At 28.3% G+C, this 22,706-nt stretch overlaps 3 protein-coding genes across 5 annotated transcripts in view; 2 read left to right on the forward strand and 1 right to left on the reverse strand.

Moving 5' to 3' along the window:
• The first annotated feature begins 3,721 nt into the window (after nucleotides 1–3,721).
• On the forward strand, nucleotides 3,722–10,013 carry LOC105362287 (U2 small nuclear ribonucleoprotein auxiliary factor 35 kDa subunit-related protein 2). The gene is made up of 4 exons (XM_011499695.1): nucleotides 3,722–4,160; nucleotides 4,236–5,089; nucleotides 7,949–8,242; nucleotides 8,979–10,013. Exons 1-4 carry the CDS (start codon nucleotides 3,909–3,911, stop codon nucleotides 9,871–9,873), a joined length of 2,295 nt encoding a protein of 764 aa, XP_011497997.1. The 5' UTR covers nucleotides 3,722–3,908; the 3' UTR covers nucleotides 9,874–10,013.
• An 86-nt stretch (nucleotides 10,014–10,099) lies between these two features.
• Nucleotides 10,100–19,605, forward strand: LOC105362286 (thymus-specific serine protease). The gene is made up of 10 exons (XM_011499694.1): nucleotides 10,100–10,495; nucleotides 10,596–10,777; nucleotides 10,861–11,044; nucleotides 17,471–17,519; nucleotides 17,622–17,757; nucleotides 17,848–17,914; nucleotides 18,071–18,275; nucleotides 18,719–18,851; nucleotides 18,951–19,120; nucleotides 19,280–19,605. Exons 1-10 carry the CDS (start codon nucleotides 10,298–10,300, stop codon nucleotides 19,384–19,386), a joined length of 1,431 nt encoding a protein of 476 aa, XP_011497996.1. The 5' UTR covers nucleotides 10,100–10,297; the 3' UTR covers nucleotides 19,387–19,605.
• Nucleotides 19,606–20,054: 449 nt separating this feature from the next.
• The window catches only part of LOC105362288 (Cellular retinaldehyde binding protein), an 11,086-nt gene continuing 8,434 nt past the window's right edge, over nucleotides 20,055–22,706 (reverse strand). For all 3 annotated transcript variants that reach the window (XM_011499698.1, XM_011499697.1, XM_011499696.1), the window contains 3 exons: nucleotides 22,379–22,572; nucleotides 20,595–20,808; nucleotides 20,055–20,296 (listed from right to left, as the gene is read on the reverse strand). In XM_011499698.1, the coding sequence (XP_011498000.1) occupies nucleotides 20,091–20,296; nucleotides 20,595–20,808; nucleotides 22,379–22,572 (614 nt within the window). In that variant the 3' untranslated portion in view covers nucleotides 20,055–20,090. The remainder of the gene's footprint in view (nucleotides 20,297–20,594; nucleotides 20,809–22,378; nucleotides 22,573–22,706) is intronic.

Here is a 22,706-nt window from a genome sequence, read left to right on the forward strand (position 1 = left end):
TATATCAAAATTATACGATGAATTTAAAATAAATGCACGATTATTGAAAGTATTTAAGTGAAAGGCATTTCCTTAAATTCCAATAAATTCAATGAAATTCAAACAAACATTGGTAATTTATTAGTATCGTTAATAAGCAGAATAAGTTTGATAAGATTGCGAGTAAAAATATATTTTGTATCCCATAGAATTATCAAACGAACGATATCATGAATAAAGTATAATGTATTACCTTATAATTTATATTGATGAATATTTACCGTTTATTATTTAAAGAGCCCATGTAAGTCGATGTATTAACATTAATTTAATCTACATATGTTAAATATTGTAGAAAATAAAACTATTGACGTATTAAAAAAGTTAGTCTAATAAATTACTGGTAGTCACCGCGTTTGAGAAAAATCTTATTTTATTGAAGTTTAGAAAATTATTGTTATTTTTCCACTCGTTTGTTCCATTACGGACTCTACCTTCCTTGCAGAATTTAAAATATTTTCAAACAAACGTAATATAATCTTAACTCCGTTGTTTTTATTATGATTCTGATATTATGAAAAATGTACTAATGGCAAATAATTTATATTGATACTATTACTTTTATAATATATTTTTAAATAACTACTTTATGACAACAGTTCCAACGATTTCTCATAATTAATTACGTTATAAAACTATTGCAATAAATATTTTTATAAAAACCTTTTTATCGCAGTACTGTATATTTTTTTTTATCAAAAAATGGAAACGTAGCATCTATATAAAGACAAATTTCGGAAATATAACTGAAAAAATTTTCTAATATTTTTTAAACATTATTACTATTTGATAATGAATTAAGAAGATATAAATAAATATATATATATATATATATATATATATATATATATATATATATATATAAAAAATTATCGATGGATATAATATTGCAATGAATTACAATATAAACTGTTGCAAAAATATTCAAATCCAAAAGATTAACAATATTAACAATATCTATTATTACATTTGCACGTTTTGATAGAAGGTATCGATATTTACTACTGTGTACTATCAATTTGAAAAATACCAAGAATTGTCAAATATCAAGGATTATCATTTTGATTTAGTACTTGAGTTTATTAATTATACTCTAATCACTGCCAAATAAGAAAATCGGCAAAATATTCATATTATTTTTACATTATAATTTATTGTTATTATTTAATTAATTCATTTTTATTCATTAGGATATTTTACAAGGCAAATCATTTTAAGTAAAAGGAAATTTAAGGTCTATATTATGTGCTATTAATATAATCTTTATGAAAAACGGCTTAAAGTCAACAATTTTGATTAATACTCTAGAAACAATAATCCGGATGTCATTATAATCACATTCAATCGGCTTTATCTGAGCAAGCAAATAAAATATGAAGAAAAATTTCTTTCAAATTATGATAATCCACTTCTACTTTTATATAAATTAATAACCATAATTAATTTTTTTTTTTTTTTTTCATTATTGTGTAATGAACTGTGATATATTTAATGATTCAGTTACGATGTTAAATTTAGGATTATTGAATTTATGATACAAACCTACTTTGTACAATCATATTTTCCAACATTATTTAAAAATACCAGCATTGTTGTTGTGTTTTTCGAATAATTTTAATTATTCTTAAAGCAATTAGTTATTGATTTTTAACAATAATTCGTTAGTCCGCTATTGTGCACGTGATTGTCATTGTTTTGTAGCCTCGTCGAAATTAACATTGATTACGAAAAAATGTTATTTTTCTTCGGAACGTGTTGCTCTGACAAAGCAAAAATAAATTCCGAAGATAAAAATGAAGAGGGAAAAGAATTAGGAACCATAAGTATATTAAAATACTTTAGAGCGCTAAGGCAAATTAATGATTAATACCTATGTTTTTCTAACATTTTTTTTTTTAATTAACCTGCGCTGTATTTTAAAATTAGCATTGTCAAGTATCGTATCTTAATGTATTGATAATTTCGCGAAAACACGCGACAAAAATTATGTATTCATTGAATTTACGGCGTCAATATGTTTATTATGTATTGTAATATTTCACTGTATGATAATAGAAAAATTCGTCGTTCCAGTTAACTCGCATAAATTACGAAAAAATTGATTATTATAAATAGTAACAATTTTTCGTTGAATATTATTTGTATACCAGATAAATTCCATTCCAATATGATAATAATAATAATAAATCATACTCCTTATAGCATTTAGCATATTTTCCTGTAAAAATTATTCATTTAAAAAAATATCTTTTTGAATTAATTTTATTTTTATCATTTAATATGGACCTTAAATATATTCGATTATTATTGTAAATATGGCTCAATAAATTACTTTTTGGTTGTTATTGAATAATTGGTTTTAAGACCAATATGTATAATAATTTATTTTGTTACCCCATTACAATCATTGGTTGAATAAGATTGCCAAAAAAAAAAAAAAAAAAAAGATTGAAAATAAATGAAATTTTCAACAAACATATCATCCTATTTTTTTTTTATATGTAATACATATTTAAAATTTAGTATTACTTTCAGCTTTAGTTTGTCTCATTATTATCTTTATGTTGTTTATTTTTTTACATTTTTATTTTTATGTTGATAAATTAATAATATATTTCCCTTAAAAAAAGTCATTGAAAGTTTACAAATATCTATGAAGAAAATTATAAAAATTTCACAATTTTCAATGTTACAATATATATCTCTTGGCTAAATATTTAAAAACGTGTCTTAAACTTTCGAAAAATACTATGCTGTGAATTGTACACAACCAACATTATAATATCTTTGCACTTATGGCATTTGTAAATAATAAATTTTAATACATCTTTGTTGACACTGCTTTTGCTATCAATGATAGTTGAAATGGCAGTGTAAATGAGTTTTGTTGCTGCTTTTTCTTTTAATATAATAATACTAAAATTTATAAAAATACATTATAAGGTATAATATTTATTTGAATTTTAAGTATCATTATCATAATTTGCTTTTGTACATGTAAAATTAAAATTGTGCAAAAAGTGCTGAAATTGATTAAGAATATTGGCGTGAAATGAATATAAACATAAAGTAACTCTGAATGTTGAATATATTGTCGAAATGCCAAAAATGTTTGACTTTAATGAATTAAATTGTTTTTTTTTTGTTTTGTTTTTATAAATTTTCTCTAAAATTCCCCGATTTAAGGCAAAAAATTTCATCAACATAGTCTGCGCATTTTAAATATGATAGTTCCATCAACCTGCACATGACAATGGCAATACACAGATTGTTCATCATTGTAATTATAAGTGTACATATTTTGGTAAATTGATAGATAAAGGCGAAGGAGGCGAAAATGGTAACGATTTCAATTGTACGAGTACAGAATGCGTATGTCGACTGTTACTGGGTACTATCGATTTATATAAATTACATTTTGAAACGTGGAACACTAAAGTACCGACCAAGATACATTTCCGTTTTTAAGTCTAAGGTCTTGGCGTCCTTCTATAGATGTCGCGACAAGCATTTTCCGATCGCATTATTTTCTAAAAATTATCTGTACACACGTATCATTATTACAATTTTTTAGTGCAGATTTGGCAATTAAAAAATCTTATTATTTTTTAAAGAAATACGTGGGTAATATATTCATGTAGAAATTTGCGGGACGGATAAATGTTGCACAAAAGTCCGTGTGCATGAGATCCCCGAATTTCTAAGATGGCGTACATCGTCTGCTGTGGCGCATCGGCTTGAGAGAATTCTTTTACGCTTTCGCTTGTTAACGACGCAAAAGTCTCGTCCCCGACATTTTATTGATAATTTAATTCATTTTTATTAAAGTTACCGAGGCAGCATCAATAAAACATTCAAAATGTCCGGTAATGGAAAGGGAGTCGTCGAAGCGCCTGAGTCATAAGGAATGGAGGCGCCAAGTGAAAAAAAAGCGACGCAAGCGCCTACGACGAAAAGCCGCCCGGGAACGCGACGAGGAGGCTGATCGGTTGAGGAGAATACTCGAGCAGAGTGACGATTATTTGCAATGGTTAGAAGAGAAACGCAAATTAAAGCAGGAAGAAGAGAAACGCATTGAAAAAGGACGCGCAGAATTGGAAAAAGCTTGGCTAGAAGCCGAGGTAAGACCACGTTATTATTTTCTTAAACATGAGGTTGTTCCATTTTAGTGTACCATTATTATCAATTTCTTGTAGGTAAAAGCACAGAAGGAGTGGAAAATATTGCAGGCACGAAAGGCTAAGGCTCGAGAAATACAGTTAGCTCAAGAGGAGAAAATTAGAGAAGAATTTGAAGCCATGCAGGAAAACAGTCGAAAGAAGAAGGAGGCTGAGAGACGTAGGAGAGATGAGCAGAAAAAGATGTTTGATAGAATTAAAAAAGAAATTGATGCATACATTGATGATGGAGCTAGAACTCCTAAAGCACTTAGATCCATAAACGAGACTCAACCAGGGAAGGAAATATGCCCATTTTTTACTAAAACTGGCGCATGCAGATACGGTGATATTTGTTCAAGAAATCACCAAAGACCGAGTCTTAGTACGGTAATTCTTGTACCAAATTTTTACACTCATTTCTCATTGGAGCGACACTCGCACGAGTATGATACGGACATAAGACTAGAGTACGATCATAGAGAGACTCGTAATCACTTTCGTGATTTTTATTATGACGTGGTACCAGAACTAGAAAAGTTTGGAAAAATAAAAACTTTACAATATTGCAAAAATACCGAATCTCATCTTAGAGGAAATCTCTATGTTGAGTATCAGTCGGAAAGAGAAGCTGCAAGAGCATTGAGAGGCCTTAAAGGCCGTTGGTACGCCGGAAGACAATTACATTGTGAATTTGTCAATTTGAAATCATGGAGAGGAGCCATTTGTGGCATGATGCGTTGCCCAAAAGGCAGTGCCTGCAACTTCTTACATACTTTTAGAAATCCTACCGAAGATTATGGTGTTAAAAGTCCACCATTATGGCAGAAGAGACAAGAACAATTTGAAAGAAACAATAGTAATTCCTCTAGAAGAGGAAACTACAGTAACAGGTATTATTACATTATTTCTATTATTCAATTTAGCAGCTTATACATGTGTACCATTGGTTATTTTCATCAATTGAATTATCTATTTCAAGTTTATTAGTCGATAGGCCTATAAAAAATTATGTCATAAATATTGTAATCAATTTTTTCATTTTAATGGGATATCATAAATATGAGATTAATGTTAATATGCATATATATATATATATATATATATATATATATATATATATGCGCCTGTGCATGCGTGCGTGCGTGTAGCCGTATGCGCATCTGTATCGGCATGCGTGCTATGTATTGTATTACCATGCACGTGAACATGGCGCGCGCGAGCGCGCGAATGCTTCCGCCAGATGTGTACGTATGTCTATCTTATTAGGTTTCGTTTCACTCTTATATGTTTTGACTTTGAGTTTATTTCCTTTAACATTATGAATCTTTAACTACGCTAATATATTATTTAACTTTATATCGCTCGTATATAAAAGAAATATCATAGGAAATTGTTAATCAAGATGATTATTTAATTTATTTTAATTTATTTATTCAAAATTATAACAAAATTATAATGTGCGAAATATACAAATTTTTTTTACCTATGCTAGGATTCGAATAATTCATCTTAATAAATATATTGCACACTTATTATCATATTAATTATATCATTAACGAAGTATCAAATTATATATATATATATATATATATATATATTTATAGACTTTATATCTATGTAAAGCATATATTTGAATAGAAAATTCAACTAGTATGTATGACAAAGCATATTCATCATATTATTTAGTAACGTAATATTTTCATATCCAATTGAAAGATGTATTTTGTAAACTTAAGTTTGTCAAAAGATTATTTATACGGAGTATAGGCAAACACAATTATAAAAGTAATTTATTTATATTAGAAAAAAGTAAATCTTTATTAACTTTTTATTTATTATTTATTTTATCGATTTATTTTTAATTTACTTATCACTTGTAAGCTGGCTTAATTAATTTTTTGTATTCAATGCAACACTAACATTTCTTTCATGCTGCATTCAAATTTTAAATCTTATTTCATAATCCAAAAATGTAATTACATCCATGCCATAAATAAGAATTCATTCAAGAATAAATCTATTAATTATATAGATTTATGTTCTACTATTCAATGTGAAAAATCATTGTCTGTCGATCAAAAGCACATAGACGATACTTTTATTGGGAAAATTTTCATTTCACACTTTATACAAATAATTATAAAGTTCGCAAAATTTAATTTCTCCAAACGTTAGAAAACTGATATCCTTAAGATATTATTAGTGATAAAGTGATGTAAGTAATATCGATGATTGAGATATGTAAGACACGCCTTTTACTATATAGATTTCCTCGGTCCACGTTATAATTTCGGCAAGACGATAATTATTTTGCATTTTCCATTTTGCAGTCTATTTGGATATTTATTTGTGTCTATAATGTATTACATAATAATATTATCGAAAAGAGACTTATTTCGATATATTATTTTACAAAATTACGCCAATGCTTAACGAATGAAAATTTAATTTATTATGACCATATGTTATGCTTTTTGCTTTCCTCGTAAAATCAACAAAATCGAATAATTTTACGTGGATAATCCATTTATTATTGAACTTTAAAGTAAATCATATTTTTGATTTTGTTTGAATATCTTTAGTCATTATTGTATATGGTAGATCGAAAGCGTGATTACAGTAGCAATTGTAGGTTATATGGATGATCAGATTACAATGTAAGTTGTGTGGTGAATTACAATTTAATGGATGAAAATTTTCAATTTAAATGATTTGTAAATATATTAATTGAATATTTTATAAAAATCATGTTTATAAATCATGATTATAAACAAATGTTATTTGTCTTTGTTAAGACCATTTGCTATTCTACTCTTATTAAAATTATAATTTTATAGTGAAATAAATATATATATATATATATATTATATGTATATACATATATTGTAATTATTACAATACTATAATTATTGTATCACACATGGGGCGGGGGGGGGGGCCCCCCCCCCCCATCCCTCCTCATACCCGCGACCCTATACTAACCTACAACAGAAAGCAGTTAAACATCGCTTATTTTATTAATAAAAAATTCAATTTACGGTATTTAAACAATTTTTAATAATGTTAATAATAAGTCTAATGTATAATTTAGAAACTCCACGTGTGAGCAGATAAACTATCAGATATTTGAACATTGATCAAAGAGGCTGTTTATAATAATAATCATTTATTAATTTATTTAAAATAAATTAATATGCTTTTATAGAGTTTATTGTTAAGCTCATATATATGTAATTAAAATGTAATGAGATAAAAAGATAGAAGAGAAAAAAAAGTTAAAATTTCAATAAACAATTTAAATTTTTATGAATTGTTTGATTTGTAGGAATAAAGCATTGAATTCATAATAAATCGAAAGATTTAATTAATTGAAGTATTTGGGGATTTGCCGTACAAATATTTATATAAAGTTTATTAAACTTAATTTAAAAAATGTAGTTCTATTTAAAATATAAATGCATTTTTCATATTTTTTAAATTATAATTATAAATGATACGCATTAAATTAGTTTACATTGCTATCAATGCTCTTATTACAATATAATTTCAGTATAAATAACAATGTCTAATAACGTAATTGATGCAAACATTTGATAAGCTATTTTAATTGTCTTCTATTTGTATTCATTTGTTTCAATAGTCTCATGTTTTAATGCATATGAAATACAGATTTTTTTTCTTTGTATTATTTAAATGCCATTTAATTGCCATACATCATAACTTTATGCAATCGCGTCTTTTATATTCAGGAATAGATCAAATTGGGAGGATTATGATAATGGCCACGAGCGAAATCGAAATTGGAGATGGTCTGAATCTCCAGAGCAAGAGGATAGAAGACAAGGAGGAAGGCAAAATCAATACAGGCAGATGCAAAGGAACTACTATCCACGTAATCAATATAATAATCGTAATAATTACGATAACAGAAGAAATGATAGAAACTTTTACAACAATAGAAGACAAAGAAATTTCAATGATTCTAGAAATAGATATTCTGATGAAGATAAGGAAGAAAACCGATACAATAAACCGCAAAGAAGGTAAAAAATTATTATTGTTTTTTCTATTTCTTGTGAATAATACATTTTTAGTTAAGATTCGTTTATTATTTAATATTAATAGTTTTTTTTTTTAGTTTTTCTTTTTTTTTTTATATATATAATAATACAAACGTAAAATTTGACTAAAGATCAATATGCAGCATTTTTTAAATAAATATTATGTAATGTCATGATCTTGTACAATAGAAAAATAATATTGAAAATAAGACTTATCGAATCATTGGTAACAGTAGAGTGATAAATATATGGAAAAAATTACATCTATTATGAATGTACAATCTGTTTTAGATTTGTAATAATATTTTATTAATTTACAATATTTATAATGTAAATATATTATTAATTATTTTATGTTTATTCAGAATACCCTTGCGAACAAATGCACACAAGCGAACGCGCGTGCGAGAGAGATGTAATCGGTATTATTAATAGCATAGTTATAATTTGAATATATACAGTTTTATAAATTGTGAATATCCGATTTTATTCTAAATTTCAATCGTTCGTCGATAAATTTAATTTAAATAAACATATAATGTTGTTGTTTCTTCCACTATTTTTAACCGATAGCAGTAACTTTTGATTCGTTTTTTTCTTCTTCTTTATCTTTTTCTTTTTCTTTATAAATGTCATATTTCTGAATAATAATGATTAAAATGTTGAATAGATAGTATTGTATCAACTAATATTTACTTATGCATTTGATCGTTTTCAGACCGTTTAACTATAACGATAGATTCAAAAGAAGATATTCAGATTCAGATGGAAACGAGGATTATAGCTCCAATAAAATTAGACGAAAGGAAAGACATTCGCTGGATAGAAGAAGCAGATCTCGGTCCCGATCTCGATCTCGATCACGTTCCTTAACTCGATCGCCCTCGCGTTCCCGATCCCGCTCTCGCTCCCGCTCCCATACTCATTCACGATCCCAGTCACCGTCTCGATCCAAATCCCGATCCCGCTCCCCGACAAGATCTTTATCCAGATCTAGAACTCGTTCACGAAGTCCACTGCACCATGAATCCATGATCGAAGTTGATGTATACTCAAGAAAAACGAGATCAAGGGAACTACAATCGGTTGAAGGAGAAAGCAGATCCCCTTCCGATGAGAGAAAATGCAGACCCCCGTCTCCGATTCATACACCGAAAGAGAAAAATAATACTAAGGTTAGCCATAAAGGTCCGGATGCTGAAGTTGTATCTGTTGGTAGTTCTAATAGTATTGAAATGTTTGGTAAAAAGGGTATCAGAAAACCACCAGGTCATTCTATTTCGAAGTGGGATAATGAAAAGCGTGAAGATTCAAGTACAGAGAGTCGAGACTCTCATTCACAATCACAATCGCGATCACAATCACGTTCACCGTATAAGGTTATTGAAAATGATAATAATGTTGACATTCAGGAAATGGAACATATAGAACAGATAGAGCAGATAGAGCAGATAGAGCAAATAGAGCAGATAGAGCAGATAGAGCAGATAGAGCAGATTCAACAAATTCAGGAAAGAGAAATGCATCAATATTTAAAGCCTCCAACAGGAAGTAGTAAAATGTCTGATCAAAAAGAATATGAATGGGATACAACCGATTCGGAAAACGAATAATTCTAAACTTGTAATAATTGCCAGCAGTTTTGAACAAACTATACCATGTACAGTAATAAATATTTTTCATATTAAATTGTATGACTGTAAAGCTTCTGGTCGTTGAAGATGCCAGCTAAGAATATGATAATTCAAATTTAGTTATTTCACTTTATTTTCTTCTTATCTGTACTATGAAACAATGATTTCTGCCTTTACCTTATGTCACTATCTTATCATAAGACACTTGTAAGCTATGCGCGTTACTCGTCTATCATGATATTATCGAGCGCCTCGAGATAAGCATATCTATTCATTTAAAAAGAAGGCACGGATTTCATTTCCTGTTTGAAATACCGATAGATTCACATCACATTTTTTCAAACTGCGAAAGTGTAAACGTCCCTTTTCGGCAGTCATTTTTATAGTTTAGTTCTAAAAAAATATGAAGATGAAAACAAATTGGTTATGTATACACATAGTCTTGATGCTTTTCGCTTCAGTTTACGCAGTAGGTTTTTATGGATTGCACTTCAAAGGGCTCGAAGAGCCAGCCTGGATAGGAACCCGAATATTAGATCAGAAGTGGATGCAACAGCCTATAGATCATTTTAATCATCGCGATAATCGAACCTGGCTAATGGTATGTTTGTACAATAATATTGTTTAATGAAAAAATAAATGCTAATGGCGTTATGTGAAATTGTAAGACACTTTTATATTATTTTTACGAATACATTTAGCGATATTATGAAGAGGACAAGTATTTCAACGGTTCTGGCCCAATATTCATTATGTTGGGAGGAGAGTGGACGATTAATCCGGGCTTTTTGCAATCTGGTTTAATGCATAGTCTCGCGAAGCAGCACGGAGCTTTAATGTTTTATACCGAACATCGTTATTACGGGAACAGTAAACCGACTCAGTAAAATTCATCATTTTTACTTCAGTATTTATCAGAATTCAGGCATTCATATAATAATCTAAATTAAATTGTAATGATGGCAGAGATATAAGTTCAGATAATATGCAGTATTTGAATGTTGATCAAGCATTAGCAGATGTCGCGTACTTTATAGATAATAGAAAAATTCAAATGAACATTAGCAATTCGAAAGTTATTGTTTTTGGTGGATCTTATGCTGGAAACATGGCAGCTTGGATCAGAACTAAATACCCGCATCTCATTCAGGTAATTGACTTATTGTTATATTTTATATTCACAGGAGGATTCGTAAACACATAGAAATTCGTAAGAAAGAAATTATTCAGCTAAAAACAATCATTTTTGAGTGGGTTTGTTTTTACGTGCTAATCATATAATTCAAAAATCTCACTGCTAGTAATTACTATCTGAACGATTTTATATAGATTTATAATCTTTTTTATCATTGTCACTGTTTTTTTTTTTCTTTTTTTTTTCTCCCGACTATGAGGAATTTCTTTATTATTAATATTCTTTGACTACAAAAGGTGTGTTAGTGTTTATTTTAATCGTCTAAACATGATTAGGTTTTTAAATGATTAATATAGAGTTGTATGGCTTATCATCGATATGGAAAAGGGGTAAGCAGGAATTTGTGTAAGTCCATATGATCGAATTTTTATCCGTTTCAATTGAAATATCGATTATGAAACGCAGTTACGTAAAATAATATAAAATTTCCATACAATTAAGATTAAAATTAATATGCTGATTATAAATTTTCATTTGACTTCGATTTGAATGGTGAAAGACAATTTTATTAACTATGCGATATTATTGATTAATTATTTAAAATTTTTTTTAAACATAATAAGTTAATAGTTTGTAGACAAACAGTTAAAGTGACGTACTAACAATGATAAAGAAAAAATTAGCCTAAACAATAAAATATACATAAATTTTTTGAAGTTCATTAAAATTTATTGAATAAAATAGATTTATTAACAAGTTTAGCCGTGAACTTAATTATCTCTCTATATTTAAACAGTAAATATATAAATAATATATTTATCAAAGAAAGTATTCAAATGGTTTTAATAGTAATTAACTTTTCTTTAAAAATATCATGTTAATAAGATGCAACATTCTTGAAAAGCGTACCCATGTTTGGTTGACAAAAATAAAAATGCAGATTATTTCATAACCAAAAGACAAATGCAATTTAGAAATTTCACTATTCATATAATCACTACAATACCGATGTTGTTATGATCATGAATAAAAACACAAGTAACATTTAATATATATTATATATATATATATATATATATATATATAAATTTTAATTTAATTCTTCCTTACTACATAAATATATGGAAGAAAAATTTTCTTTTATGAATTTATTTAAATTACATCATCTCTGATGCCCTCTAATATACATTCCAGATTATATTTTAAATTGAAATACTTGATTATTTTAATGCTCTCAAAATTATACAAAGATATAGTTTTATTAATATGATTGTTATACATTTACATTAAAGAATATTTTCAATTTTTAATTCAGCAAGCAACATGAGTTGCTTTTCTCTTAAATTTAAATCAAAATTTATATAAAATAATTACAATTTAAATAATATCAATTTCATTGTATATAATATTGTAATAATATCTAGATTAATATTATATATATATATATATAAAAAAAAATTTAAAGATATTGAGAAAATATAAACGATAAAAATTGAATGTCGATGTGAATTAAATACTTTAAACATTCTTCTTTATGTAAAGATTAAGTGACATCATTTGTTTTCAGTTAAACAAAGTATTGAGTATACTTGATAATTTTACAATTACGATTGTATAGTTAAAAAATAATAGGCAGAGTACATGGTAATTCAAACAAAAATCAAATAGTTAGTAGTTTATGCGTGAAAATAGTTAATAAGCTTGAATTCATAATCAAAACTTTACATTTTCTAACTTTTTCAACAATGTTTTTATTATTATCTATATTGTAGACATGTATATACCGATAAAGGCACATAAGATTTTTAAATTATTTTTTTTAATTCTAGAATTTGTCGCTTCTGTAGTTAAGTATGCATAATGAATAGCGATACATCGACGATAAATATAATTCTTTTGATATATCAAAGTTCATTTACCTTCGCTAATTTCTATGTAATGATAAAGTTCCGGTATTTGTCAATGCGTTACAAACGTGTTTTGAATAAATATTTCCTATTGCTTCCTGTATTATCTTAGTGCTGTTTTTATTAGGTTTAGTTTAATTTACAAAGTCGTAAAAGAATGTTTAAAGAAATGTATGAAAGACAATATTTATAATTAATAAACGAACAAGATATCATTTTTCGTTTGTATTTGTCTATAAATATTGTAATTTAATTATAATACAAAATACAAAAAAAAAAAAAAAAAAAAAATCATATTAAAGAATTATAATTGTATATAATACTCAAATTTATAGTGTACCATAGAGTTAGATTTTTGCAGTTCTTATTTAGAGTAAATTTTAAATCGAAAATGTAGCATTTAAATAAACCGATAAAAACAGTATAAATAATACCATTTATCGGTATTTATAAACAATACTGTTAAACAATACTATTAATAATACTGCAAGTTTAAATTATGAAGAACCGGTGTTATGACATGTCGTATTTATTCCTTTTCTCGATTTGTCAAGCATTATTTCATATTTCTTTCTTTTTTTAATATTATAGAAGCAATTACATTCATTTTGATGATAGAATAAAATTATATTAATAAAGTATAATACACACACTTCTTAAATTAGTTGGATGAATATTATCTGTCATCTCTTATTATCCTAAAGCATAAAAACTTTTTTTATTACATTGTATTACGTTCTCGCAATAATTTATCGAATATTACTTCGATCGTCAATAATAATTAAATTTGTATTGTCTCAAATCCAGATAATTTTATCAATTATAATTCCATGATTATTAACATTACATTTGTATAATTAATATTTCATTAACGAGCATATTTTTAATTTTCATTTTATATATTCAGCTTTTTAAATCAAATTTAGAAAAATCAATCTTTTAAGAGGTAATTATATAATATAATTCAATTTTTTCTTTCTTATTATTTGTATATCAACGGCGTCCGAATAAACGTATCAGCTAATAGTTCCGTCATTTTGTGAAGTAACTAATGAAAACCTTTTCTTGTACTGTTTAAATGCGTATTAATTAGTCATATTAATCAACATTTAAATAACTTCGTCATTTTTTTTTTCATTAAAAACAAATTAATAATATCTGCTTAATTACTTTGAATCGAACGATTCCTTTAAGGTATATGCATTTATTTCAGAAAATAAAAATCGGTATATTAATAGGAATTTTAATATTCATGTAAACGAATAGTTTTTTAATGTAACCATATTGTAAACATAATAAAAATATGCTAAATTCATTTGGCAATTCGAAGGAGCAATTAGTTTTTGTCATCTACGTGATATCTTATCATCCTCAGCTTATTTTACTATTGGATATAAACGTCAAGAGATACAACGAAAATTAATTTCTTTTAATCCAATAAATAGTAATATAATAATTAATCAACAATAAAATAACACATTGATTCAACTATCGATGCTATTCTAGTATTTTTCAAATAATAATAAATATTAAAATTTTACGTTTAACGTAGTAATAAAGTATGTGTTAATATGAATAAACAATGATTTATATTCATAAGGGTGTCAATCACACATTTATATCTTATATTATTTAAATTCTATATCTCATAGTATATTTTTTACTTTCTGCACAAACGTTATGCTTATATTTCATATAAAATATTAATTTAATATATAACCGTATAATTAATAATAATAAATTTTAACGAGATATTTCATATTTTACATATAGTAATAGTAAAATTTAAAATACATCAATTAATTTTCATTTCTAAATCAGAAATTGAAAATTTGCTATATTTTTATATCTTTTTTTTTTATGGTGTATACGAAGTCCATAAAAATAACTCCACATGTATAAACAAATTTTTTAGTCCGTATGTAATAGTTGTTCAAATTAGCTTGAATATTTCGAAACTTTATTGATGAAACTGGAACGTTTAGACGCTTTTTTTATGTTCTATTTTAATGATTAAATGATAAAAGAAGGCAATTTTAATAATATATTCTGACTTTTGTAACGATAATAAAATTTATATTGATATAATATTTCATAATCATCAATTAATTATTTTGTCGTTATATAATAGGTGATCATATATTTGAAATTCAATTTATGTGCAATTGATTATGAAATGAAAGCTAAAGACATAAACATTTTTCATTTTCATTCACAATTTGTGGTATATTTACAGAATTATTTCTAACGTGTATTTTTAAGTACTGTAAATCAGTGAAAGAATAAATTAAGCGAAGGATGATAGCTTTCGATTAGTAACAATTTTACAGTTTTTAGAAATTTTTAATTTTTTGGTTTGAGATATCATTTGTATGGCAAGTAATATATTAAACAATATATTATTTTCAATGATGAACATATCGTGTATATCTATATATATATATATATAGTTATATACGCATTTGATTTTTCAATAATTAATCGTTATGTAATTACACAATTTATGTGGAATCATACATTTTGAAAAGTTTTATGTCGTAGTTATTCAAGTTATTAAAAATATCATAAGTAGATGATTTATGCGTATTTTTACTTTTTTCTTCTCTTTTTCTCATCTTCTTAAAATACTGACATTGTTTATGCTGCACTAATTAATACTGATGCACTAATAGAGTAAACGATAAGTAAGGATGTTTCTAAAGCAGTGATTGATACAAATTTTTTTCATAATGTATTGAGATCGTTTATTTTTAATGCTGCTTTTTTTAGCAAAATCAATTTTAGTATTTAGAAATAAATTTTACACTCACTTTAAGTAACAATAGATAAGATAAGTATGTGGCAAAAATTAGTATTTGTAGCGTCTGTCAAACTCTACTGATATCTAATGGATAATCTTGAAGTTATATTAATCAAGGTATGTACATCTATTGTTATTTTTATATAAAAACTATATTAATATAGCATAATACACTATCGATCAATTAATATTCATAGAATAAACATTTTTCTTACAATTATTAAATTTTAATATTTAGTAAAGTTTAGATTTAAAATATTACTAATTTTTATAAATTGTTTTGTAAATTTTGTAAAGCAATATTTGAAGATATGAATTATTAACTTGACATAGTTTCAATTATACAAAGTTTACTTTATAAAAATATTTTTAATATTGACATTATATATATATATATATATATATATATATATATATATATAAATAAATAAATTTATCTATTCATAAGTTACATTTTTCATAATATTCACTCACTTTTTAATATATGATTTTAATATTGAAGGATTACATCTTAGTATAAACAGTTTTTGCGATCAGTAAAGAATGATTAATATAAAAATAAAAATAAAAAAGTTAAATAGAATTTCTAAATAGTTTTTTATCTATTCGAAAATTGGATTCGAAACAAATTATTCGTTAATATCATCTAAATTATCGACATCGATTATTGGAAGAATTTTTTGAAAAAAAAAAAAAAAAAAATTTTTTCACAGCAACAGCCTAATTTAGTATTTACATACGAGAAGGTGAAGATTATTTCTGCTGGTGAGCTGCTCAGGAATTACGAAACGTATCATTTTTCTCTGCAAATGCTGTATATTTGTATTGTGTATGGATATTGGTAGGTAATTGGATTAATGAAACGTTGTTATTTATTCTGCTTGAATGGTTTATGATAAGAGAGTGAACGTGCGTAGCAGCGATTGGCTTCGCAGAATAAAAAATAATCAAACAAACGCAAATCGTTCTTTCTCAACCGATTTAGCTGCTTGTTTAATGCCGAGTCTAACAATGTATCTTAATAATTTTATTTTCTTCTTTAGTGAATTAATGAGTCTGAATAAAAAGTAAGTGAATTAAGTGAGACAATCAAATTCTATTATATTTATTTATTTTGTTCGACTTTTTTACTTTGTCGTATTTCTTAAGACTAATTTTGTAATTATTTATAATTATCTGCCTATTAATTCTTAACAAAACGATTTGTTTAACTATTTAAATGTGAACGTATGTTTTTATACGTCTTACTTGGAGCCCAAGTAAGTGCATTATTAGCTCTAATCAAGTTGATTATTATTATTATCAAAGGCTCATACAAATATGCAGTAAAATATTTATTAGTATGGTTTGTTAAAAACTAATGCCAAAAAAATTGAAACAATATAGATAATTGGTAAATGGTACTTCAGCTTATCGATAAGTATTATTAATATTATTTGTTCATAAGCGATGACGTTATAATTATACATTATCAAGGAATTTTTTTTTTTTTTTTTTTTTTTTTTAATTCTCTAGGAAAATTAGCGCAACTCGATGTAATTCGAACGAAAAAAAAAAAGAATATATCGCAATGTAGCGTTATCGAACTTATTGTCATAAGAATTCATTCATGATCACAAAAAGTGTATACAAGGCATAAAAATCTATCGAATTATGCGTAACAATACTTTTTCTTTCTATAAAAATTAGAATATCACAGAAACGTATGATTCATAGTTTTAATTTGAATAATAGGGAGCCGTGGCAAGTAGCGCACCAGTTTATGCTAAAGCAGACTTTTACGGTAACATTATATAATAATTTACGTGAATTTATACGCATTACAAGAAATGTAATATTACATTTTCTTCTTTTTTTTTCTCTCTTTTTTTTTTTATGATTTCAACGTATTACGAAGTGGTAACGGCTTCACTGAAGCGACATGATGCACAATGCGCAACGGACGTTCAAACTGCATTTGATCAGACTGAGAAATTATTGGCTTCTAAGGGGGGTCCGAAAAAAATAAGAGAACTCTTCAAGTATAAATTAACGACGATAATCAATTACCTTTCCAGCTTCTATTGCCAGGGCTTATAATGTTTAATGCAAATTATCGTTTTCTATTACAGTCTCTGCGAAAATCCGAATGTGAAATCCACAAATGATATCAGCTATTTAATGAATTTTTTATCGGAAGTATGTAATATAGTTCTTATATAACCCTTTGGGTTTTCTTTTTTAACAAACTAAAACAAAACAAAACAAAAAAAATTAAAAAAAAAAACTCAAACGCCTAAAATCAAAGAGTAAAGTGACTACTTTAAAGCTTTAAATATTTTACTAAACGTATAGATCTTTGCCAGCAATGTTCAGTACAACAAGATTGTGAATGGAAAAAGTAAAATTAGTATTTTATGCGACACAATGACAAATGCCAGTATTGGTAAGCCTATTGAGAGATTAGCGCATCTGGTCAACAAAGAAGGGGATTGTATCGATGTCAGTTATTTGGAATTTGTGAAGAAAATGAGAAATGATTCTTGGAGCAGTAACCCAAGTAAAATTAAATTAAAAATTCTCTTTTAAATGTTCTCTCGTTTCGTTTAATATGACGAAGAAAGCAGGTATCCGTTATAAGGGAAAATAATTTTAAATCGATTCCTCATAAAAAATATCGATAATTTTGATTTTTATTACTGTCTATCTAGTCTAATGATTTATGTAAATTTAGTAATTTTTGAAAGTACATACACAATCAAGGATGCGGATAATTTTTTTTTTTTTTTTTTTTTTTTTTTTTTTTTTTTTTTTTTGTTTTTTTGTTTAATTGTCAAAAAATAATCATTTTCGTGCGAGGATTACTAGCGTGCTTTCTCAAATTTTATTCGTATTTGTCTTTTTCGTAAAGGAAAAATGTACTAAATTTTCACACGATTGTACGAGGCAAATGAATTTTTTTGCTCAATTGGCCTTATATGTTATAACTCGTTTGTTGAATAGTGAAACAGTGGTATTTTCAAACCTGTCACGAATTTGGATATTATCAGACATCGAATTCTAACCAGTCAGTATTTGGAACATTATTCCATCTTGACTTTTTCGTCAATATATGTACAGATGTTTATGGTGACTAGTAAGTACTTCAAAGTATATCATATCGACACACCGGCGAATTCATTAAATTAGAAAGTTGAACGGGAGCACTGGTTTTATGTAAATAATTGCATTTTAGTTATGAAAATCATTTGTTGGAAAATGGCATTAGAAGAACAAATATAATGTACGGTGGAATCATTCCGGACGTTAGAAATATTATTTTCGTTAACGGGGACGTGGATCCTTGGCACGCTCTTTCGATTCTCCACGATATCAATGAATTTTCGCCTGCAATTCTTATTCACGGTAGGGTTTCATAATCTCTTTATCCGTAGATTAAAGCATAAGTAATGTGTAAGTACGCACGTACGCACGTACGCACGTGTATACGCAAACAAGCACAAACGCACACGTGCACGTGCACGCACCGACAATATACACATATATGTATAATATACATTTTAGGATCATCTCACTGCCAGGATCTTCAATCCGACGATAATGAGGATGTTCCTGAATTAAGAGCAGCTAGGGAAAGGATAAAAAATATCGTTTCAATTTGGCTTCAGTAATGTTTGTTTATTCATCCGTTTTAGAATTATACGTAAATACAAAAAGAAAAAAAAAATGGATATGGGATTTTATGTGCATTTAATTAAAAACAAAAATACAATTGCTTATCGAACAAACGTAATCTTATCACTACCCTTCGACCGACAATGTAAAATAGCATCGAAGTCTTAACTATATTTAACAACTACAGTATTTCTTTTATGTGCTAAATATTTTGTACATCGGAAGACAGAAAGTGCCGTTTCAAAATAATATAAAATATACACGAACATTTAACATATGGGCTTTGTATAATAATTTTCACACTCTATCTGTCTCTCTCTCTCTCTCTCTCTCTCTCTCTCTCTCTCTCGCTCGCTCTTTTTTCTTTCTTCTTCCATGCCAAATGTATCCTTCTCCTTACAGTTATAATGAATGCCCCGTCGATACAAAAGTTCTTGTCTAACTTTTGACTCGAGACATCGCTAAGGTCCCCATCCCCCTCCCTCCTCCCGACACAGCAACAATAGAGCTCAAACAGGTCGATGTGCGAAATAAAATACAGGATTAATCGTACCGAAATACGTCTGCCCTAACTAACTTACAATCAAAACAATAGGTAGAAAAGAATTTAATGCAATACTTAAACATCAATATGCATACCACCTCGAGCCATCATTATTAATCTCGTAAAAATTGTAGCGAGGGTAAGAGGAGCGGAGGATCAGTCGACCTCGAGTTTCCTGAAGGAGCCGCACATGCCGTGCATCGTCGACTCGCCGCTGGAGGCGCTCGAGCAGGCGAAACCCTGCTTCAGGGCCGAGACCGCGCCTTCCCTCGCCTTCTCCGAGTACAGCTCCGTGCGGACGCGCATCTTGTCGTGATTCAGGAGCGTCGGCCGCATCTCGAGGAGCTCCTTGCGCCACAGATCTGTAAAGCCAGTTGGAATGAGGAAGGGTGGAACGTGGTGCGGAAGAGCTCTCCGATCTCGGCTTTATCGGGAGCATTGTAATGGCCGCTTTGGACCGGCAGCTGGCCATTCCCGATTTGCAAAAAAGGCCGGCGGCCGGGCGATTGCGCGCACGCAATTCGCGATGTCGGTGCGCTGCTTTGGCGCGCCAAAGTCCCGGGGAATTGAATTCGTTGATGCTATAACGCGAGGGAAGACGGGACTCTTACGTGGCAAATATCCTTATTCCACTTACGATTTGCTACGATCGTCACTCACCTATCATCTCATTCATGGGCATAGTACCGCCGTACTCCTTGGGCAGCAGGCTCGTGTCCATTTTGTTGTTCTTGGCGTCCTCGAGGCTCGTGTAAATTCTCACGCGGCTCCGAATTTTCTCCGATATCAAGGACATGCCGAAGTCCAAAGCGAACTTGAGGGAGGGGTGAGCGTTGATGGCGTGAACCTCCTTGTGACGCATTGGCAACGTTCTCTAAAAATTGAGAGGGCCATAAAAAGTCCTGACCTTGGCGGCCGTATCGTGCAGTCTCTGTTTCACTTAAATTCGTAAGATCAGATCGATAAAGAAAGAGACGAGTTCTCCTCGTCTCTTCCTAAGATTCCTTTACGTTTCTCATATATATATATATATATATATATATATATATATACGAAGAAGATTCATGTTAATATTCGAAAAAAGAAAGTACCATTATATATTGCACGATATTCTACTAAAGTCGTAAAAGTCTGAAAGTCAAATATTTATTTATGCGGTTAATATCCTAATGTCATCAATAAATATATACATCTGTATTGAAGATATTGATTTTTAAAAATGTACTAAACTATTACCAATTATTCCACCAGAGTATAAGTAACAATGAGTAATTAAGTAATTAGCGTTTAAGCTTAATAAAAATAAAAATAAAAAACAATAAGAGAGTGAAACAAATTTTTAATCAATATTTTAAAAACTTTAATAAAAAATTGTATTAAATATGTAACGCATTTATTTTAATAATAATAATAATGATAATAATAATGATAATCGTTTTTAGTATCGATCTAGTTGTATTTATATAACTATGCACGTAAGTATTTGTTGTTGTTGTTGTTGTTGCTGCTGCTGCTGCTGCTGCTGCTGCTGCTGTTGTTGTTATCTTGTTACGTTCTTAATTAAATAGGTTTACGTATGCACGTATGTATATATATATAAATATATATATATATGTCACTTGTATAATCGCCTCGAAATAAATACATAATCAATAGTTTTAATTTCTCTTGCTGTCGAACCTCTAATAATATTATTATTAATTGCCCGATGATAAATGAAAAATCTTATGGTAAATTGCTTTGGTTTATACGTATTAATTGAGCAGAATTCATACATGGAGGAATTCCATACGGTAAGACCGATTGCAATTTGAGACGATAAAGTCAAGATGAAGAGGACAAATAATTATCTTTCACGGGTTAAAAGTATAAACCTTTCACTGCTCGGTTGAGCGAAACATCGCGTCGACTGCACATTGCACTTGGCCGAAAGAAAAGTAAAACTCGTCTCGAGGTGTCGGTGCACGGGTATTTTGTGAATTGATAAATTGCTCAATTTTCATGAAATAATGAGACTAATAATGTATTCTGCGGAGACCCGATTCTTATTCCCAACAGCTCGTACATACAATTATTATCTAAGCGTTCCTTACGTTTCTTATCGACATCCATGTACTTCGCGGCGTTTATCAAATAATTTATTTTGTGTGTGAGCAATTAATTTTTATGATGTAAAACACAATGCCGTTATCGTTAAAATTGTTTAATTGTTCTCTCGATTAATTAAACGTTTTGTTTATTATTCGAGCGATTAAGTGTGGTCTTTTAATTAAGTTATTTTAAATAAAATGAATATTTTTTTGTTTTGTTTTACAGGAAATCGCTCTATAAATGATAAGGCTCTCTCTCTCTCAATTTTAAACAACAAACATTTTTCATTTTTTTCCCCATTCTTTTTAATAATAATTCCATTTAATAAGGGTGATGATGAAAAAGCTGCTCACCTCGCCATTCTTAACAATACGAACAGCTTCTTTGGGAGTAAACAGAGTAAGATGCGGAAAGCTGACACCGGCGCCATCTGCAAAGTGAACGAATCCACGAATCTGACTTTCCTCGTCTTCCATCAAGCTCTCATATGTAATTGCATGAATTTTACACATATCCGCGTTAGTATATTTGTAGGGGTCGAAAACTCCTGTAAAGAAATTATATTTTCATCGTGCATCCTTAATGTTCACAAACAATACACGCACACACGTATGGAAAAGTGAGATGAATGTGTATCGGTCGATTTGCTCAAAATTAGATAATCCGGTGTGCGAAACATTC

Source organism: Ceratosolen solmsi, unplaced genomic scaffold (assembly GCF_000503995.2).
Source record: "Ceratosolen solmsi marchali unplaced genomic scaffold, CerSol_1.0 scaffold35, whole genome shotgun sequence".
In the NCBI taxonomy this organism is placed as follows: Eukaryota; Metazoa; Arthropoda; class Insecta; order Hymenoptera; family Agaonidae; genus Ceratosolen; species Ceratosolen solmsi.

Excerpts from the sequence above, each read along its gene's own strand:
- LOC105362287 (XM_011499695.1), top strand. The coding sequence starts at position 3,909 with ATGGAAAGGGAGTCGTCGAAGCGCCTGAGTCATAAGGAATGGAGGCGC. Across the intron at positions 5,090-7,948 it reads AGAGGAAACTACAGTAACAG|GAATAGATCAAATTGGGAGG; the intron begins GTATTATTACAT and ends TTTTATATTCAG. Across the intron at positions 8,243-8,978 it reads TACAATAAACCGCAAAGAAG|ACCGTTTAACTATAACGATA; the intron begins GTAAAAAATTAT and ends GATCGTTTTCAG.
- LOC105362286 (XM_011499694.1), top strand. The coding sequence starts at position 10,298 with ATGAAGATGAAAACAAATTGGTTATGTATACACATAGTCTTGATGCTT. Across the intron at positions 17,520-17,621 it reads TGCTAAAGCAGACTTTTACG|CGTATTACGAAGTGGTAACG; the intron begins GTAACATTATAT and ends TTATGATTTCAA. Across the intron at positions 19,121-19,279 it reads GCCTGCAATTCTTATTCACG|GATCATCTCACTGCCAGGAT; the intron begins GTAGGGTTTCAT and ends TATACATTTTAG.